Here is a 16,164-nt window from a genome sequence, read left to right as displayed (position 1 = left end):
GATCCGCCAAGGTACCACTGAGGTGCCACTGAGCAAAGCACCGTCCCCACACACTGCTCCCCGGGCGCCTGTCATGGCCGCCCACTGCTCACTCAGGGTGATGGGATAAATGCAGAGGACAAATTTCACTGTGTGCACCGTGTGCTGTGCTGCTGTGTATCACATGTGACAATCACTTCACTGCCATGAGACTGACCATCTCATCGCAGATTGTCCAACACTAAAAAAGAAAAATGCGCAAAGAGGACCTACACCAAAAGGGGTTGGTTTTATTCGTGCTGTGATCGCACCTCCTAATGTAGATGCGTCTTTTGAACCGTTCGTGTTACGAGGTACCGTCTCTCTCTCGCCAGAGGGCGGAGATGAGGTCCCGGTCCGCATCTTACGTGTTACCGGAGCAGCCCAGTCTTTCATTTTAGAAGGTCTTTTACAGTTCTCTGGGGATTCATTCTGTGGGTCTATTTTAGTGCAGGGGATTGAGTTTTGCATCGTGAAGGCGCCCCTGCACTAAGTAAAAATGTGGTGTGACTTATTTACCAGCCTCTGTAAAGTAGTGGTTCGTCCTGAGCTGCCTGTTAAAGGAGTTGATTTTTTTATTGATTTTAAACAGGGATATAACAGGGTAAACATGTTTCAATATACTGTAATATACTTCAATATAAACCCTATAGCACCCCCCTCCCCTCCCTGACCCCAAGCCAGCTTTACATGCATAAGAAAGGCTAGATACCAGACATTTGTCTCTGGTTAAGTGTTAGATACCAAACAGACAGATTTGTCTCTGGTTAAGTGTTGTTCTGTAGTTGTTCATAAGGAGGATTTAACAAGGAAGTCGTGGCATATTTCTGGGGAGATAAGAGTTTTGGTGAGGAAGTGAACTCCTCCGTTCGCTGTTGATTCGGTTTGGAATTGTGTTCCACTTAAATTCAGGTTGCAGGTTTTAACATTGGGGCACGATAATGTCTTTGCAGGTCACCTGGGAGTAACAAAGACCTACAATCGTATTCTGGTTTAAAAGCAGATGTAGTGAAGCTCTGTTGTTCATGCCGTGTCTATCAGTTGGCTGGAAAGCCGAACCAGACAATACCACCTGCTCCACTGTACCCCATACCGGTTTTAACGGAACCTTTTGAGAAAATAATTTTAAATTGAGTTGGTCCACTCCCTCGTACTATATCTGGAAATAAATACTTGCTCACTCTGATGTGTAGTGCCACCCGTTTTTCAGAAGCAGTACCCTTGCGCTCATTGAAAACTAAGGCCGTGGTGAAAGCACTGACTCAGTTCTTTTCACTATTCGGGCTTCCAAGGTTCCAAGGGTCCAATTTCCTTCGAATCAGCAACCTTCTGATTACGGGGCCGCTTCCTTAACTGCTAGGCCACCACTGCCCCTATCACATCTCAGTTTCGTAATTTCTGGTCTCTCTTGTAGAGTTAGCCCGATCTCACCCAAATCTCGATTGATCTCAAGTGAGGTGTGACACTAACTAGAGTCTATTTTTTCCCAGAGTGTTGTTGATAGCGACAAGTCCAAATGCCCACCCTCGGGGGACTGCTGTTCCCTCGTTCCGACCACTCCTCACCCCTCAATTGTCTTCAGTCAAGCGTCTGCCCAGAGGAAGGGTCTGTTACCGGTAAAAGAATGACTCTGGACAACCATATGTGTTTAAATAAAACTTTATTGATATTTTAACTCCAAACCTGAGTGTATTTTATTAATATACAAGGATGTCATTGTTACTTGCGGCTTTGGTGTGTTCACCAGATGACAACCATCTGGTGAACCATTTATATGGATGCACCTTAATAAAATGGGAATGGTTTGTGATATTGAACACATTTTATAAGTGGTCAGAAACTTGTAAATAACTCATGAAAAAATAAAGTTAAAACCAAGCACACCATTGTTTTTCTTGTGAAATTACCAATAATTTTGATGTGTCACATGACCCTCTTCCTATTGAAAAAAACAAAAGTTGGATCCAAGATGGCCGACTTCAAAATGGCCACTATGGTCACCACCCATCTTAAAAAGTTTGCCCCCTCACATATACTAATGTGCCACAAACAGGACATTAATATCACCAACCATTCCCATTTTATTAAGGTGGATCCATATAAATGGCCCACCCTGTAGATGCCTCTGACTGGTGAAAATGATCTAATTTCATGCTTGTTCTCGTTTCTGCCACTAGATGTCACTGTACACCAGGTGAAAGAAACTGCATTGGCACAAAAGTCAAAGTGAGAAATGACAAAGGTTCCTACAGCGGTTGGGGCGCATGTTGCACTTGTTCAAATGTTGCATTTCCGAAGACAGCTCCAAACAGGATCAGTATGTGGAGGTGCAAGCTTAGTAGCCTGGGGCGCTAGGAAATGTTTGAGAGTTACAGACTTCTTGCTGATGTGGCTTTGAAGTTATTTTGATGCAGGACTTTTATATGGCAGCATTTTTTCGTGTCAATATTCCTAAATGTTTGTTATTTAACCTCTAGTCTTGCATATGGTTTGCCCATGCTTTATCTACCGGAGCCTAACTGTGGACAGTGATGTGTGATGTGGTAGAAGTTGTGACGTAGCACTCTCTAGGACCTGATGTTTAGTCTTGTCACCTCTTACCGGTTGACTGCAGGCTGTGTCATGTCATTAATTTGCTCCAATTTCTGATGTGCACGTGCATCCACATAACATCATGGTGCAGTGGTGGCCTAGCAGTTAAGAAAGCGGCCCTGTAATCAGAAGGTTGCCGGTTCGAATCCCAAGGTGCCACTGAGGTCCCCGGGCGCCTGTCATGGCTGCCCACTGCTCACTCAGGGTGATGGTTAAATACAGAGGACAAATTTCACTGTGTGCACCATGTGCGGTGCTGCTTGGTATCACATGTGACAATCACTTCACTTTAAAATCGTGTTTTCCACCATTCCTCACAGAAGAGATGCGGTTCTCGGAATGACCAACTGTTATGCGTTCTTGGCAGGAATGTCAGGAAGCTCAATTTTCCTTGCTCCACTTTCTGTCTGACTCCGCATGATTTTGGCGAATCCTAGCTATAAATATTCAAATTTCAACGTTAGCTATATGTAACAGCCACAGGATGCTTATGTTGTAGTCTGTCTCAGTCATGGAAGACTATAACTCCTTTAGAGCTGCCATGAAATGCTGTGTCTTAGAGCTTTTAACAAACAATGCAGAATGGTGTACTGTGCATGCAGAACACAGAGCCGTTGATTCAGTATTTTGATAAGGAACATGTTTTTCCCTAGTCATTTCAGTGAGAAGGTGGGAAATAGCATGTCTTCAGAAAGAGGTGACCAGGTTTTATCACCCTTAACGTTCCATTGGTTGGGATCTGTTCATGTTGCTGATTATTTTTGTTCAGTCTGTTACCCATACAGGGAATTCACAGATATTAGAAGCACATTTCAGAAAAGACTATTAGCGAATTAACATTGATGGTTTTGCTATTGGTTTGTTAAACACTAGTGGGATATATGTATCATATGTCAATATATGTGCATATGAGGGCAGGGTCCTGCAGAGTTGTGCAGACTAAAATGGCGCTGCTCAAATAACACCTAATCAAGTGTATTACTTTATATATTATGTCTTTTTCAGAAAACAACAGTACATTGTCCTACTTTGTATATGTATATGTTCTACAACGTATAGCACTCTGATGCACAAGGCTACTGACATCTGACACCGCAAAGTTTACTGATTGAAGCACCCAGAATTTCCACTCAACAAAACCTGCTTATCATGTTTTCCTCTGCTAATATGATCTTCAAATCATTTTTGCTCGGTGTACCTTTACAGTATAAAAAGCTAGCCATATCGAGGCGAGTGATGCAATGCAAAAGGACAAAAAAGGATTTTTACATGGCAACATGTAAACTCGCAGCAGGTATTCGGTCAACATGGGGTGCTGTGTGTACATTAATGAGGAAAAAAAGAACTTTAATTTAGCAAATGGCTGCAATATAAGAAAGAGGGAAAAACTGAAGGGGGTCTGAATACTTTCCGTACCCACTGTGTATGATATTCTGTCAGCAGTGCCCCAAGTCATTTGTTCTTTGTTCAAGTCTATGAATCACTGTATGTAGACAGAAAGGTTCCACGTTGCTTCTCTCAGGGTGGAAGAGATGCCGCGCATCCGCGTTTCCTCGCCAAATCCCAAACTCCGACTACAGGGAGTAGCGTCCCACCTGGCTTTCATAAGGCAACAAGAGACGGCGCCATTTGATTTACACTGCATTACGTGGCCTAGTTGAACAGCTCAGTTGAAATGCTGTCCCTCGCTTACTGTTAATCGTACACACAGAGAAATGCTGCCAGCAACAAGCTAAATGTTGTGTCTTAAAATATCAATGTAATGATTGCTTCTGAAGATGTATTAGTAGTAGTCAGCATTTACTGTTCATTCAGGTGCACTTCAGCTGAACGTATTCTGGGAAAAGAGGAGAATTGGAGCAGGGAGGCTACATTCTTTGCACATTTTTGGGTTTACCCCCATTTCGCACACCTGATTCAGTTTCTCCGTTCTTGAGTTGGAATTTGGTGGAAGACGGAAACATGGTGGTGGAACATCAGAAGCATCTGGACCACAGGTGCCACTGTAATGCTCTGTCAACACTTCCAGCTAGTTAGACCACCTATTGTTTTTTGCCTCTGTGAAATCTGTATTCCACCATTAGGTCTGTACCAGCAGGACAAACTGTTCTGACAATCAAACTTTCATGTTACGTCTCTTTTTATGTTATATTAAATTATTAAATGCACTTAAATGCAAACATTTTTGAGACATTGAGGTTTGGCGTGTGACTACAGGCTTAAGTAAAACAGGAAACTCAACTGGACACTCAAATAAAAATAGAATATTTGTTAAAAAATCCTACTTAATGCTCTGAGTGACAATTCCAGTTTCATTTTGTTTAGTTCCGGTCCTACAAATTATGGCCTCATGTTGAAGCAGCAATTAACATTTAAATAGGACAACAGTTGTCATAATGTTAAGCCCATAGCACCTCTAGAAAACATTGGCAGGTTCCGACACCCATTTAATTTTTTTGCAAAAAAGACTCTGCATGTGTGTGCTTTAAAACGTTATGTCTGCTGATCATAGTATGACAGGACAGGACATCTTTTCATTGTACAGAGGATGTGTGCTCATAAGATAATGTTCATGTGAGCAAAACTCTCAGCTCTGTGTGCAACCCTAATCATCTAAAATGAAACCCACTAACCAAAAGAGGCTTCACCTCTGAGCTATGTATAACTTTTTAAAGAGAACTTTTAAACACATTTGTCCACACACAGTCAACCACGCACAACAGGAATTGATATAATCAGATCATTTTACAAGATAATCACGTTAGACTATTCTTGCTATATTTTCACTTTTTTTCTTTTTATTTGCTTAAAGGCTCAATACAGCAGGATACATATTGATGCAAAACTATTTCAATATGTTTGAAGACTCAAAGTATGAAAAAGAGAACCATGCATTGTTTGTCTTTGTTTTCCTTGCTCAGGGGATATTTTGTTAGGTGAAACAGACCTTGGACCAAATCCATTTGGGACACTTGCCATCTCTGGTTTAGATTCTATGCACTGTCCTTACAGGCTATCCAGTTTGTAAAAGGTCCCCTCTTATGAAAATTTTTATTTGTGAGACTATTTAACGTTAATACGTGTTCCCCTAGCCTGTCTATGGTCCTGCAGTGGCTAGAAATGACAAAATGTATAGTGCTTTGGCCATTCTGATTTGCCGTTCACGGATTGTCTCCCCTTATGACATCATAAGGAGAAAGGTTACCTCCCGTTTCTCATGCTTTTTCTGCCGAGAGAATTTCCCACCCCTCCAAGGCTGAATTTTGGAAAGAGACGTCAGATACAGTATCAGGGGACCAACAAGACCGATATAAAAGCATAATAGGGGACCTTTAACACTGAACATCCTATCTTCTAGACACTTTGCAATGGCCTTTTATCTCTTGTATGTTCCTTGAGATAGTGTGCATTGATAAATTGGTGTTGTTTAGTATGCTTGGTGCCAGTTTGAACATTGTGCACCCCATGCACATGATCAAGAGCTTCATTTTGCTTGCTGATCAAGTGGAAAATACAGACATGGAACATACTGGCACATGCTATCAAGTGGCCCCATTTAATACATTTGTAATTGGTCTGAAATACACAAGCACAACGGCAGAATCCCCAAACCTGCTTTGAGCACCAAGGTCTTTAATCAAGGCCCAGATGGTCGCCATAAAGTTTCAGCAGTTTAATGCCACAATCGAAAGAGCCCCTGTGTGGTTTATCTGTTAGCTGTTTGCATGGTGTACGTTCAGCACAAAGAATAATGGCCAATCAAAAGTGCACAAAACGAGAAAAAGAATAAATAGGGCACAGCAATATTACAGTGTTATGTTTCGTTATAGTTTGAGGAAGTTTGCACACTCGAACCACAGACGCAGATTCCCAACATTAGGAAAATATTTTACCTTTACACTTTTTATGATAGCTCCATTTTTTAAAATGGGCCAATTATTAAAAACAGCCATATAATGGTCCTCGTTTGTCCATGTTGTGCAAAGGTTACCAAGAATGAGTGCTGACATCCAGCGCAACTGAGGCTCATTTCCTGGGTTTGGTGCATGGAGGACACATTCGCGACTCACTTCCCACCGCTAGTCTTCTTCCAGGAACAAATTATTGTGGTCTGGCGCCAGATACATTGATTTTGACTTCTTTTGGCGGCTGCTTGATTGGTTAGTGTTAGGATCCCCAACTAAGGACAGGTATGAAGCGATGCTGTTCCTCACACCATAACTCACCCCGTCGTTGTAGTTCGTGCTCAGCAGCTGTGACCTGAAACACACGAGACAAAACCATTGCTATTATCATTTTTGACATAATTACGTAGGAGAGTATCCTTCTTGGTTTTTTTTTTTTATGAACACTAAACCGCATAAACAGGAATGGACTGAGGATCGGTAATAAAAAGGTAGGCAACCCCACACTGATTCACATTAAATTCCTGTTCAGCTAGATTTATAAAAGTCGGTATTCCATGGCTTAAGGAAAACATTGTACCCTCTTTCACACTTTTTTCTAGTTCCATGCACTGAAAAAAGAAAACACTGGCTCAAAAAGTTAAGCAATCTGTCACATCTAACGTTTTAGAATTGCTGTAATGTGAATAAACCAAACAATTTAGCATAAATTCTACAGCTTAGTTTGAAACAATTTTATTAACTACCATAATGAGAATTACTTTTTTCAGTGTAGTTCAATTGAGACAATTATTAAAAAAGGGCAGAAGCACAAAGTGCATAGCTGGGCAGGGTCGAGATGTGTCAACACATGTCTGACCAACTGTGAACACATGGTAATTCTGCAGTGCATGCACACATTACAGGGAGACACCATCTTTTATCATACCTGTTGACGTTTTTCCACTCAAAGTTGCGGCGCATCACCACTGGTGGGGGCACCTGGGACCCCGAGCTGAGGTTGGCGTTGGACATTGCCAAGCAGGGGGCGGTCAGTAAACAACACAGGCCATCAGGAGTGTCTGTATGAGCACATACACACATGTAAGTGAACACACACTCACCTATATATCAGGGTTTAAAATATAACAAATTAATCACCTATTTCGCTATGGGTTCATTATGATTAATCAACCAGAGAAAAAATATTGTAACGCATAAAGAGGCATATGTCATATGGTTCACTGCATTTTTGGGGTAGGCCATCTGAACCAGCTCTCCTGCTATGAAACCTAAACTGGTTTCCTGTGATTGCCGATGTTAAAGGTCCCATGACGTGAAAATTTCACTTTGTGAGATAATTTTACAAAATATCACGAGTTCCTCCAGCCTGCAGTATGGTCCTGCAGCTAGAAATGGCGGTCGATGTAAAGAGTGTTTTGGTCATACTGCTTCACTGTCCAGAGAGTGGCAGCTCAGACGGTCGGATCTGGAATTTGTCCCCTTATGACGTCATAAGGGGAAAAGGTTACCTCCCATTTCTCATGCTTTTTCCACCCAAAGAACTTCCAGCCCCTCCCCTAAAACTGAAGAAACAGTGGGTTAATTTTCTTTTTTCTGATAAAACGCTACTTCCTGTCTGTGGCAAACATTGCGGTTGGTGGATGGTGATGATGATGTCATTTCCCCAAATGCCCGCTCAACTTCAATAGGCCGTTCTCCTCCTAGTCCCGCCTCTCTCCTTCTCATTTGCATTTAAAGCTACAGACCACAAAACGGCGCGTCCTGATGAAGTCTTATTGTGGGACTGGATCAAAGTGGACATAGTTCTGCAACAAGGCTGAATTTACCAAAGAGACCGATATATGGGGTGGTAGTAGCCTAGTGGGTAACACACTCGCCTATGAACCAGAAGACCCAGGTTCAAATCCCACTTACTACCATTGTGTCCCTGAGCAAGACTTTTAACCCTAAGCTGCTCCAGGGGGGGACTGTCCCTGTAACTACTGATTGTAAGTCGCTCTGGATAAGGGCGCCTGATAAATGCCGTAAATTTAAATGTAAATATAAGGCAAAAAAAAAAAATAATGTCAGGGGACCTTTAAGTTCAAAACACAAACTCATGCCTTCAAGGCGTTGAATGGACCCAGGTGCTCCTCTCATAAAAGAAGAGCAAGACATCCATACAGACTCTTTTCAGTCCATTCCCATCCTCAAACAACGATTAAAGATGCACCTCTTCATGGAGCATCTGCTGGACTAGATACAACTAACTTGACAGTGGCCCTAACAATGCTAATTACAGACACAAAAGGTGATCATAACCTTCACCACGGCAGTGGTTTTGGTTAAATGTAGTGAAAAATTAATCACCTGAGTAGTGGTTCACCAAATCCTCAAGACACTGGAAGGTGAGTCTAGGGGAGATGTAGTACCAGCTGTTGGCCAAGCGGAAGATTTTATAATGCTTGACCGACCTGTGTCTGACTGAGAGAGAGTAGACCCCTGCAGAGTCATCCAGAAGTCAAGGGTGAGATCATTGAAGCTGCTTAAAATTATGCCTTAAACACCATTATTACTACAAGTTGTTGGTGTGTTTGCAGCAGCTCTCTGACCTCTCTCCTTTGAGCTCTCTCTGATCATAAATGACCCAACGGGGTTGACTGGCAGTTGAAGGAGCTCCTCGGCTTTCTTTCTCTCCACTCCCTCAAACAGCCACCTGAAATGTTTTTGGGACACAATTGCCACTCAGACATAGGTGATGTTGTAAATGACTGTGGTAGCGCGAAATGGCTGTTGATAAATGGAATATCTGCCAAAATTTTGAGAGACCAGTTATCAGCAACAATTAGTATTGAGTTCCAATTGAATGATGTGTCCACTAATGCAAGCCTGTTACTTTAAATGGTTTTTTGACTGGTTAGAAAACGCTTTTGCAGTGATTTTAGTACGGCCTTCTGAAAACCAGATCATCTGCAGATGTGGGCTCGACTGCATCATTATTTCTTACTGTATGTGCCTATTTCTTATTGATTTGGTAATACTTCTATTCAAACTCATTTAGTGTTTTTGATTATGGAAAAAAAAGGAAATGTGTAAATGACCCTAATCCTCCGATCACTGGTGTAGCACAAAATATTTCTTTTACTTCCACTAAAAACTTGTCATAATTATATGCAGTTCAGTAGTCTTTTGTGTGTTTGGTTTATGCCAGTAATACAATGTAATGAATGGCTTTCCTACCCATGGTAGACCTTTGCAACATAGATGCTTGGGATGTAGTTGTCCTGTCCAGTTATGGTGGAACGTACTTTCCACCAGGCTCCTTCCCTGAACAATGCAGTAACATATGTTTGCGGGTGAACATGGAATTCACTGCCAGAATCCCACATACTGATATTGCTACGTAATTCTTGTAAACCATCACCGGGACATCTGATATCACTTCACTTTTCTCTGACCTTTGGTACACTGAAAAAAAAGAAAACTTTCCCAAAAATTGAAGTAATCTGTCACTCCTTATATTTTAATGTTAATAAACCAAACAATCCTGCTGTCAGTAGAGTTGTATTAGAGTAAAAAAAACGAATTTACAGTTCAAAAGGCCATCCCGCTCCGCGCGACTAGAACAGAAGTAAATGACTTCAACTTTCACAACCCCAACTTTCCCCCTGCAAAGGTCATTCAGTGTCAAAAATCATTCAGTGCCAACGATTTCAAAACTGAGCTGATGAGGCACTTACTCAGACAGACCCTTGAGTTTCTCCCCCATCCTGAAGATGGGCTCACTGATGTCCGGGGAAGGGTAGTCGACCAGCACTACAAGAGTGTCGTCTGTTGGTGTACAAAAGTCATGCAAAGTCATGCTGTTTTATGAGCATTGACCAGAATGAACACAACACTTTACACAAATCCACCGTTGTACTACCCTTAAGTAATAAATGTTTTATCCAAATGTATTATATAAATGTAACTATCCATTAAATTTAACATAATTCAGTGTGTTAGTGTGAGTAACACATTATTGCCTACCCTTGATTGTGCAATTGCTTATAATATTCAGTAATAATTTGTTGCATGGTTTATCATTTCTGCAGATTTAATAAGCAGAAGATGGACATATGGAAAAATGCCACTTTTTTTTACTTGGTGTCATCTTAACAGGGTGTTGCTTGCTAACCCAAAAACATCTTAAAAATCCTCCATATGATGAACGTGAAAATGAGCTGATAGGAAATTGTTGTCGAATTGGTTGATGTTGTTAATGTTTTAATACAAAATGACTGCATGTCTGCATTCAACGTCAGGTTATGTTGGTCATGTTTTATTTTTACCTTTAAATCCTTCCTGTAAATACTTTAAATATCACAGATGACACCAAGGTAGAAGGTTGAAGATGCACAGAGTAGAAGTCTTATCTAAAATTGCTCTAGTAAGTGAAAAGACATCGCCAAGGCCATGGGTGCAACAAAGCCCACATCGGCCAGCCTCTGCAGCGTATTAGTTGAGCCAAAGGGCTTACCCTTCAACATGGCATCACTTTCGGCGGGCACTGCTTCGTCCACAGGCTTCAAGCTCTTCGTGTTGCCCATGTCAGCGCTTCGAGCGTCTCAGCTGTGCAAAGAGCAGGGCGGCGCCGCCGTGGTCATGCTAACACCAGGCTTCCCATTTGAGTAGTGTGGAAGAAGGTCTGTGAGCTCTCGCTGTTGCCTCAGCGCCGCTTTGGTAACTTCCTACAAGCGTCTCGGGCGTTATCTCGAGCAGGGCTCGCTCAGCAGAATGCAGAAGTTGTGGGGTGGCTCTGTCTACCACAATTTTCCACTGGCCACCACTTGAGGAAGATTCTAAAAAATGACCCTTACTTATTCTAATCTATTCTATTCCATTCTTCTGTGTATATTTCACTTTTTCAAATACTTGTTGGTATCATTTATCCACCACTGTTGATGAAACCACCACAACTATCTTGTATGGAGAAGGTCACTCATCTAAGCTCATATGAGCTCTTTCATCTGTGTATATTTCAACCTATAGATGTAAATGTGCTTGTGGTTCGGCACAAAACTGCATTTATTTGTACCTGAACATCTTTTTTTTTTTTTTAATGTTATGAAGGATGCTTGTCAAAGTACCAACTTGTCACATGTCATGTGAACCCTCATCTCTCATGTCTGCGCCGCGTGGAAAAAAGCTGAGATAACGTGTGGCGATAGCTTATCGCCGTGATGATTAATTCCACTAACCAATCACACAATTTAGAAGCGGAACTGAAGTTCTCAAACGTGTTTATATCAAGAATGCCGGCGCTTCCTCATTTCCACTTGCATCATGTTGCATTGAGCCGAGTTCGGTTCAGCTCTGACTTTTTATAAAAAAACGATTACTGTCTGAGCATTGCTACGATTTGATTGGGAGAAGGCAGACTATGCAAATGCAGGTCAGATGTCTATGGAGATTAAATGGGCCTGGAGGATCTCACAGTGTGAGAGGACTGGATCGGTGACAAACTGCAAAACTGTGAGACTTCACACCTAACCATGTTGATGCAATGAGGAAGAGATGTGCAAGAACATTGCGTTCCTTCTCCAGCCTAAATCTGTGAACAGAAAGAAACCATTTTGGGTCATTTTAAAAAATGCTTACACATCAAGAAATTTGATTTTTTTTAACTATAAGCCTCATATTTACATTTTAATTTTAGGGCATTTTTTGGACTTACCGTAGTGACAGGGACAGTCCCCCTGGAGACACTCAGGTTTAAGTGTCTTGCTCAGGGACACGATGGTAGTAAGTGGGTCTCGAACATGTGACTTTCTGGTGTTCTGGTTCATAGGTGAGTGTCTATCCCACTAGGCTACTGCAAAAAAGTACATTAGGATTTTATTTAGCTGCTGAACTAATCCATGTAATCATTACAAATCTTCTTTTCATCGCCCTTTATGTTGGCCACAGCATATGTGCATTTTGGTAAAACGTTAACAACAAACATTTCAAACAAAAGTTCGCCTTTGTTGCGGCTTTAGACACGTTGAAGGCTCATATTTATGTTCCTGTGGGCATCACAGCTGGACAGAAAGTGACCCAACGCCACAATATATCCAGCCAGCCGCCTTTCTGTGGTTCGACTCACAGTAGATGCACTAGATTTCAGAATGCACTACAATGCAACTAGACATGTGCCAAATAAAGACATCTGCGCTGTTTTAAAACTGTCACGATACCAGCGTGGGACCAGAATGTAGGCGCGTGTTTGAAGAAACGAAGAAACTCGCCTATGAACCAGAAGACCCAGGTTCAAATCCCACTTACTACCATCGTGTCCCTGAGCAGGACACTTAACCCTGAGTGTCTCCAGGGGGGGACTGTCCCTGTAACTACTGATTGTAAGTCGCTCTTGATAAGGGAGTCTGGTAAATGCTGTAAATGTAAAGTGTAAGTTTCATCCGAACGAGAGCGGCGTGAGCTGCAACAACACACGGATGTTGTCGTTCACGTTCTAGGTGGAACTGGGGAAGGGACAGGATGAGAGGGAAGAGTTGAGAGGTGAGGAGATGAACAGGATCATTCTTTGAGGTGGAAAAGGGGCCGAGTCAAATTGATGAATGCCAATCAATGACTGAGCGGCTGGCAGTGGCCATCTTGCCAATTTATGGGAGTCACGTTGCTCCCGGTCACATGGATGGACTCATGTGACAAGAACAAGGTCTGGTTTCATTTCACTGAATTTTTGCATCTACATCTAGTCCAGTCAAGTCCAAAAACATGAAAATACAATGATGTTTGGAGAAATTATTGACTATTTAATAAACCTTTTCTGCAAAAGAGCAGTTTATCTAGTCAACAACGGGGCAAAATGATTGCCACTCTTGAAGAATACATTTAAAAAGACAAAATTAATTCACTTTTTTAAGGTTAAAATGTTTCTTGATGTTGCTTTAGGTCAAGTGTGAACTGTAGTCATGGCAACTGTGGTCATTTCCTGTTTCACAGAGTATGAATATGAGGTAATGCACATCAACATGGATTAAACCAAAGAGCTTGCAACTGCATAGGTCACAATGGGGGGGAAGAGGACACCATTTCAAATTCCATTAAATACCATAACATTATGGCCAATCTGGTTGCTTCTGCACTGTCCTATGGGTGAGGGTTCCAACAGGACAATGATCTAAAGGATTCATTGAAATCAGCAAATAATTGGTTCCGCTAGTAGCCTAACAGGTCAAAAGTCCCCCTGATTTGCTGGTCCATTGTTCGCGTTTATGGCGCTTCTGTTGCTTTCGGCTTTGTATTCAAGCGGCTACGGTACCTGAAAAGCATGCTTCGTGTTCACTGTTTCATTCCTGTGTAGATAAGTGCAGAATCCATACATCCATTTGTCTAGACAAAACGAGACAAACGGCAAAAGTTGCCAGTTCACCTGCAGGTGTTTGGACTGGGGACTCAACATTCTGGCCTGCTCTCACCACTTTATCATAAAAACAGATTACACTGAACAGCTCCCCCATTTATATACTCTAGCACATTAAAATAGAACTTTTTAAAACAAATGTGGTGAATGTGCAAATGTATCGAAAAATACAGCAAATAAAAATGCTTCAAAGTAAAATAGTGTTAGTGTAGTAATGTTTGCTCTGACTTTAATGTCTGCATTTAAGGCAAGGGTGCACAAACCTTTGCATGCATTTGAACATGTGTTATTTATTATTGCCCTCACAATCATACAAAAAAGTTTGTGAAACAAAACCAAAAACCAAAAATTACAAATTCTATTTATTCAGTTAGATATACCATATATCACATGTTGGATGGCAAAATTCAGCTCGAAAGATAAAATTCCTTGGACCCGGATGTGCTCCTAAAATGCTCTGCCTTCATTTGTCTGGTGTCCAAAGTTGTTGTAAACGCCACTTGCAATTTCTATCACTTCCTATATGGCCAACCACACTTCAAAGCACCCTCTGTGTCTCTAGCACTTTTGCAGAAATGTAGGTGAAGCCTCTCGGGTCCGATTTCCTGACTAAAACCGTACCTTTCTTGGACGGGCAGTGAAATTTCAGTTTGACCACACTTCTGTTTAGGAGCTGGTGTGGCTTCTCTGTTCCATTTAGATAGTGAGTGAGGTTAAAATTAGCGTGCCGTGAGCCTTCTCACTGCATAGGGCCTTTCAGCAAAAAAATATCTATTTATCTGTTTATCATGCACATATCTGTTTATTATGCACATCAAGCAGCAAACATGATTATTTTATAGGCACATTCTATGATTTTATTTGTCACATTCTCATCGGACTGCGTCTGAACTGAAAGCCAGAGTCTGTTAAAGTCATCAGACATAAGTATTCAGAATCTACAATGGCCAGAATTGCCCTTAAAAAAAAACAACAAAAAAAAAACATTTCTAATATTAAAAAAAACACTGTTTACAATAGTGTAAGACTTTCATTAGAAAATAATTGGATTCAATGTGAAACACTGGGTCCCTCCCAGTCTCACCTAAATTGAAATGACGCCGGTTCTTCTGCAGTCCCGGTGTGTATTGGCTATTTGAGCGGCTAAATGTTGTTAATGGCCACATGTGCTTGAAAGTTTATGCGTCCGCGCGTGCACCAGCAATCCCTGGATTCCCGGCAAAGCCCCACTGGAAACATTTAAAACGGCGAGAGCGAGAGTCAGAAGTGGAGTGGGGGGGGTGACATCACATCACAAATTTCTCTGTCTCACCACAGCAGCCCTGTGACAGCCTGACACGCGGCGCCCTTCGTTGAAAGGGCCTCTGCAGGAGCACTGCGGTAACACATGGCAACTGTCTGGCTCACACTCACACACGCACGCACACACACACACACACACACACACACACACACACAAATAACAGAGCAAAGCGGCAGCCTCTGGTGAAACCTCACACGGACAGTGAGAATATGCAGAACCGTCTGCCTCGTTGGACAACATTCACTGGAAATAGAAAGCATCGCATTTCAATGCACAATGCAAAATACAGGCACGCGGGATATCACGTTTTAGACAAAAAAGACAAAAAAAAGACAAAAAAGAAGCACTATCAAACTCCAAAAGGAACAATTAATACATTACAAACCAGTTAATCATGTGGTTCTCACACAACGGTGCATGTACCATTGAGGTACCTAAAATGAAGTGATTGTCACTTGTGCTACACAGCAGCACAACACACAGTGCACACAGTGAAACCTGTCCTCTGCATTTAACCCATCACCCTGAGTGAGCAGTGGGCACCATGACAGGCGCCCGGGGGGCAGTGTGTGGGGACGGCGCTTTTGCTCAGTGGCACCTCGGCGTATCGGGATTCGAACCGGCAACCTTCTGATTACGGGGCCGCTTCCTTAACCAGAATAAGTCCTTCGAGCCGGAATTGAACCAGCGACCTAAGGATTACAGGCAGTACAACTACAGTCCTCCGCTCTACCAGCTGAGCTATCAAAGGAACCTCTAGTTATGTGTGTTTAAATGCGGCGTAGTTATTATTCTTACTATCCACAGTGTACTTCGGTTGATATCCTCAGTTAAAATGAATAAAATCCATAATTGTAATACAGTTGCCCCCTCTGTTAATTTGATTTCAGTCAATTTGGTTTCGGACTGGATAAAGTATCTCCATGGCATAATTCTCCACACAGCAGCCTTTTTAA

General features: G+C 41.9%; 1 protein-coding gene and 1 non-coding gene across 2 annotated transcripts; both read right to left on the bottom strand.

Annotated features, from left to right (window-relative positions):
• Positions 1–5,386: 5,386 nt before the first annotated feature.
• On the bottom strand, positions 5,387–11,257 carry LOC114770146 (src-like-adapter). Its single transcript, XM_028963794.1, has 7 exons — positions 11,017–11,257; positions 10,238–10,328; positions 9,738–9,824; positions 9,110–9,213; positions 8,868–8,999; positions 7,444–7,576; positions 5,387–6,870 (listed from the first exon to the last, which is right to left on the bottom strand). The coding sequence occupies exons 1-7, from the start codon at positions 11,084–11,086 to the stop codon at positions 6,690–6,692; spliced, it is 798 nt and encodes a 265-aa protein (XP_028819627.1). The 5' UTR covers positions 11,087–11,257; the 3' UTR covers positions 5,387–6,689.
• Positions 11,258–15,872: 4,615 nt separating this feature from the next.
• On the bottom strand, positions 15,873–15,959 carry trnay-gua (transfer RNA tyrosine (anticodon GUA)). The gene is given in 2 exon segments: positions 15,873–15,908; positions 15,923–15,959. It is a non-coding gene; the product is annotated as a tRNA-Tyr (tRNA).
• Between the last annotated feature and the right edge of the window lie 205 nt (positions 15,960–16,164).

The sequence above is a fragment of the Denticeps clupeoides genome, chromosome 20 (assembly GCF_900700375.1).
Source record: "Denticeps clupeoides chromosome 20, fDenClu1.1, whole genome shotgun sequence".
Lineage (NCBI taxonomy): Eukaryota > Metazoa > Chordata > Actinopteri > Clupeiformes > Denticipitidae > Denticeps > Denticeps clupeoides.
The sequence above is the reverse complement of the archived record's forward strand: the minus strand, read 5'-3'. Positions and strand labels throughout refer to the sequence as shown.

Excerpts from the sequence above, each read along its gene's own strand:
- LOC114770146 (XM_028963794.1), bottom strand. The coding sequence starts at position 11,086 with ATGGGCAACACGAAGAGCTTGAAGCCTGTGGACGAAGCAGTGCCCGCC. Across the intron at positions 9,000-9,109 it reads AGAGAGCTCAAAGGAGAGAG|GGGTCTACTCTCTCTCAGTC; the intron begins GTCAGAGAGCTG and ends ATGACTCTGCAG. Across the intron at positions 6,871-7,443 it reads GAGTGGAAAAACGTCAACAG|GTCACAGCTGCTGAGCACGA; the intron begins GTATGATAAAAG and ends CGTGTGTTTCAG.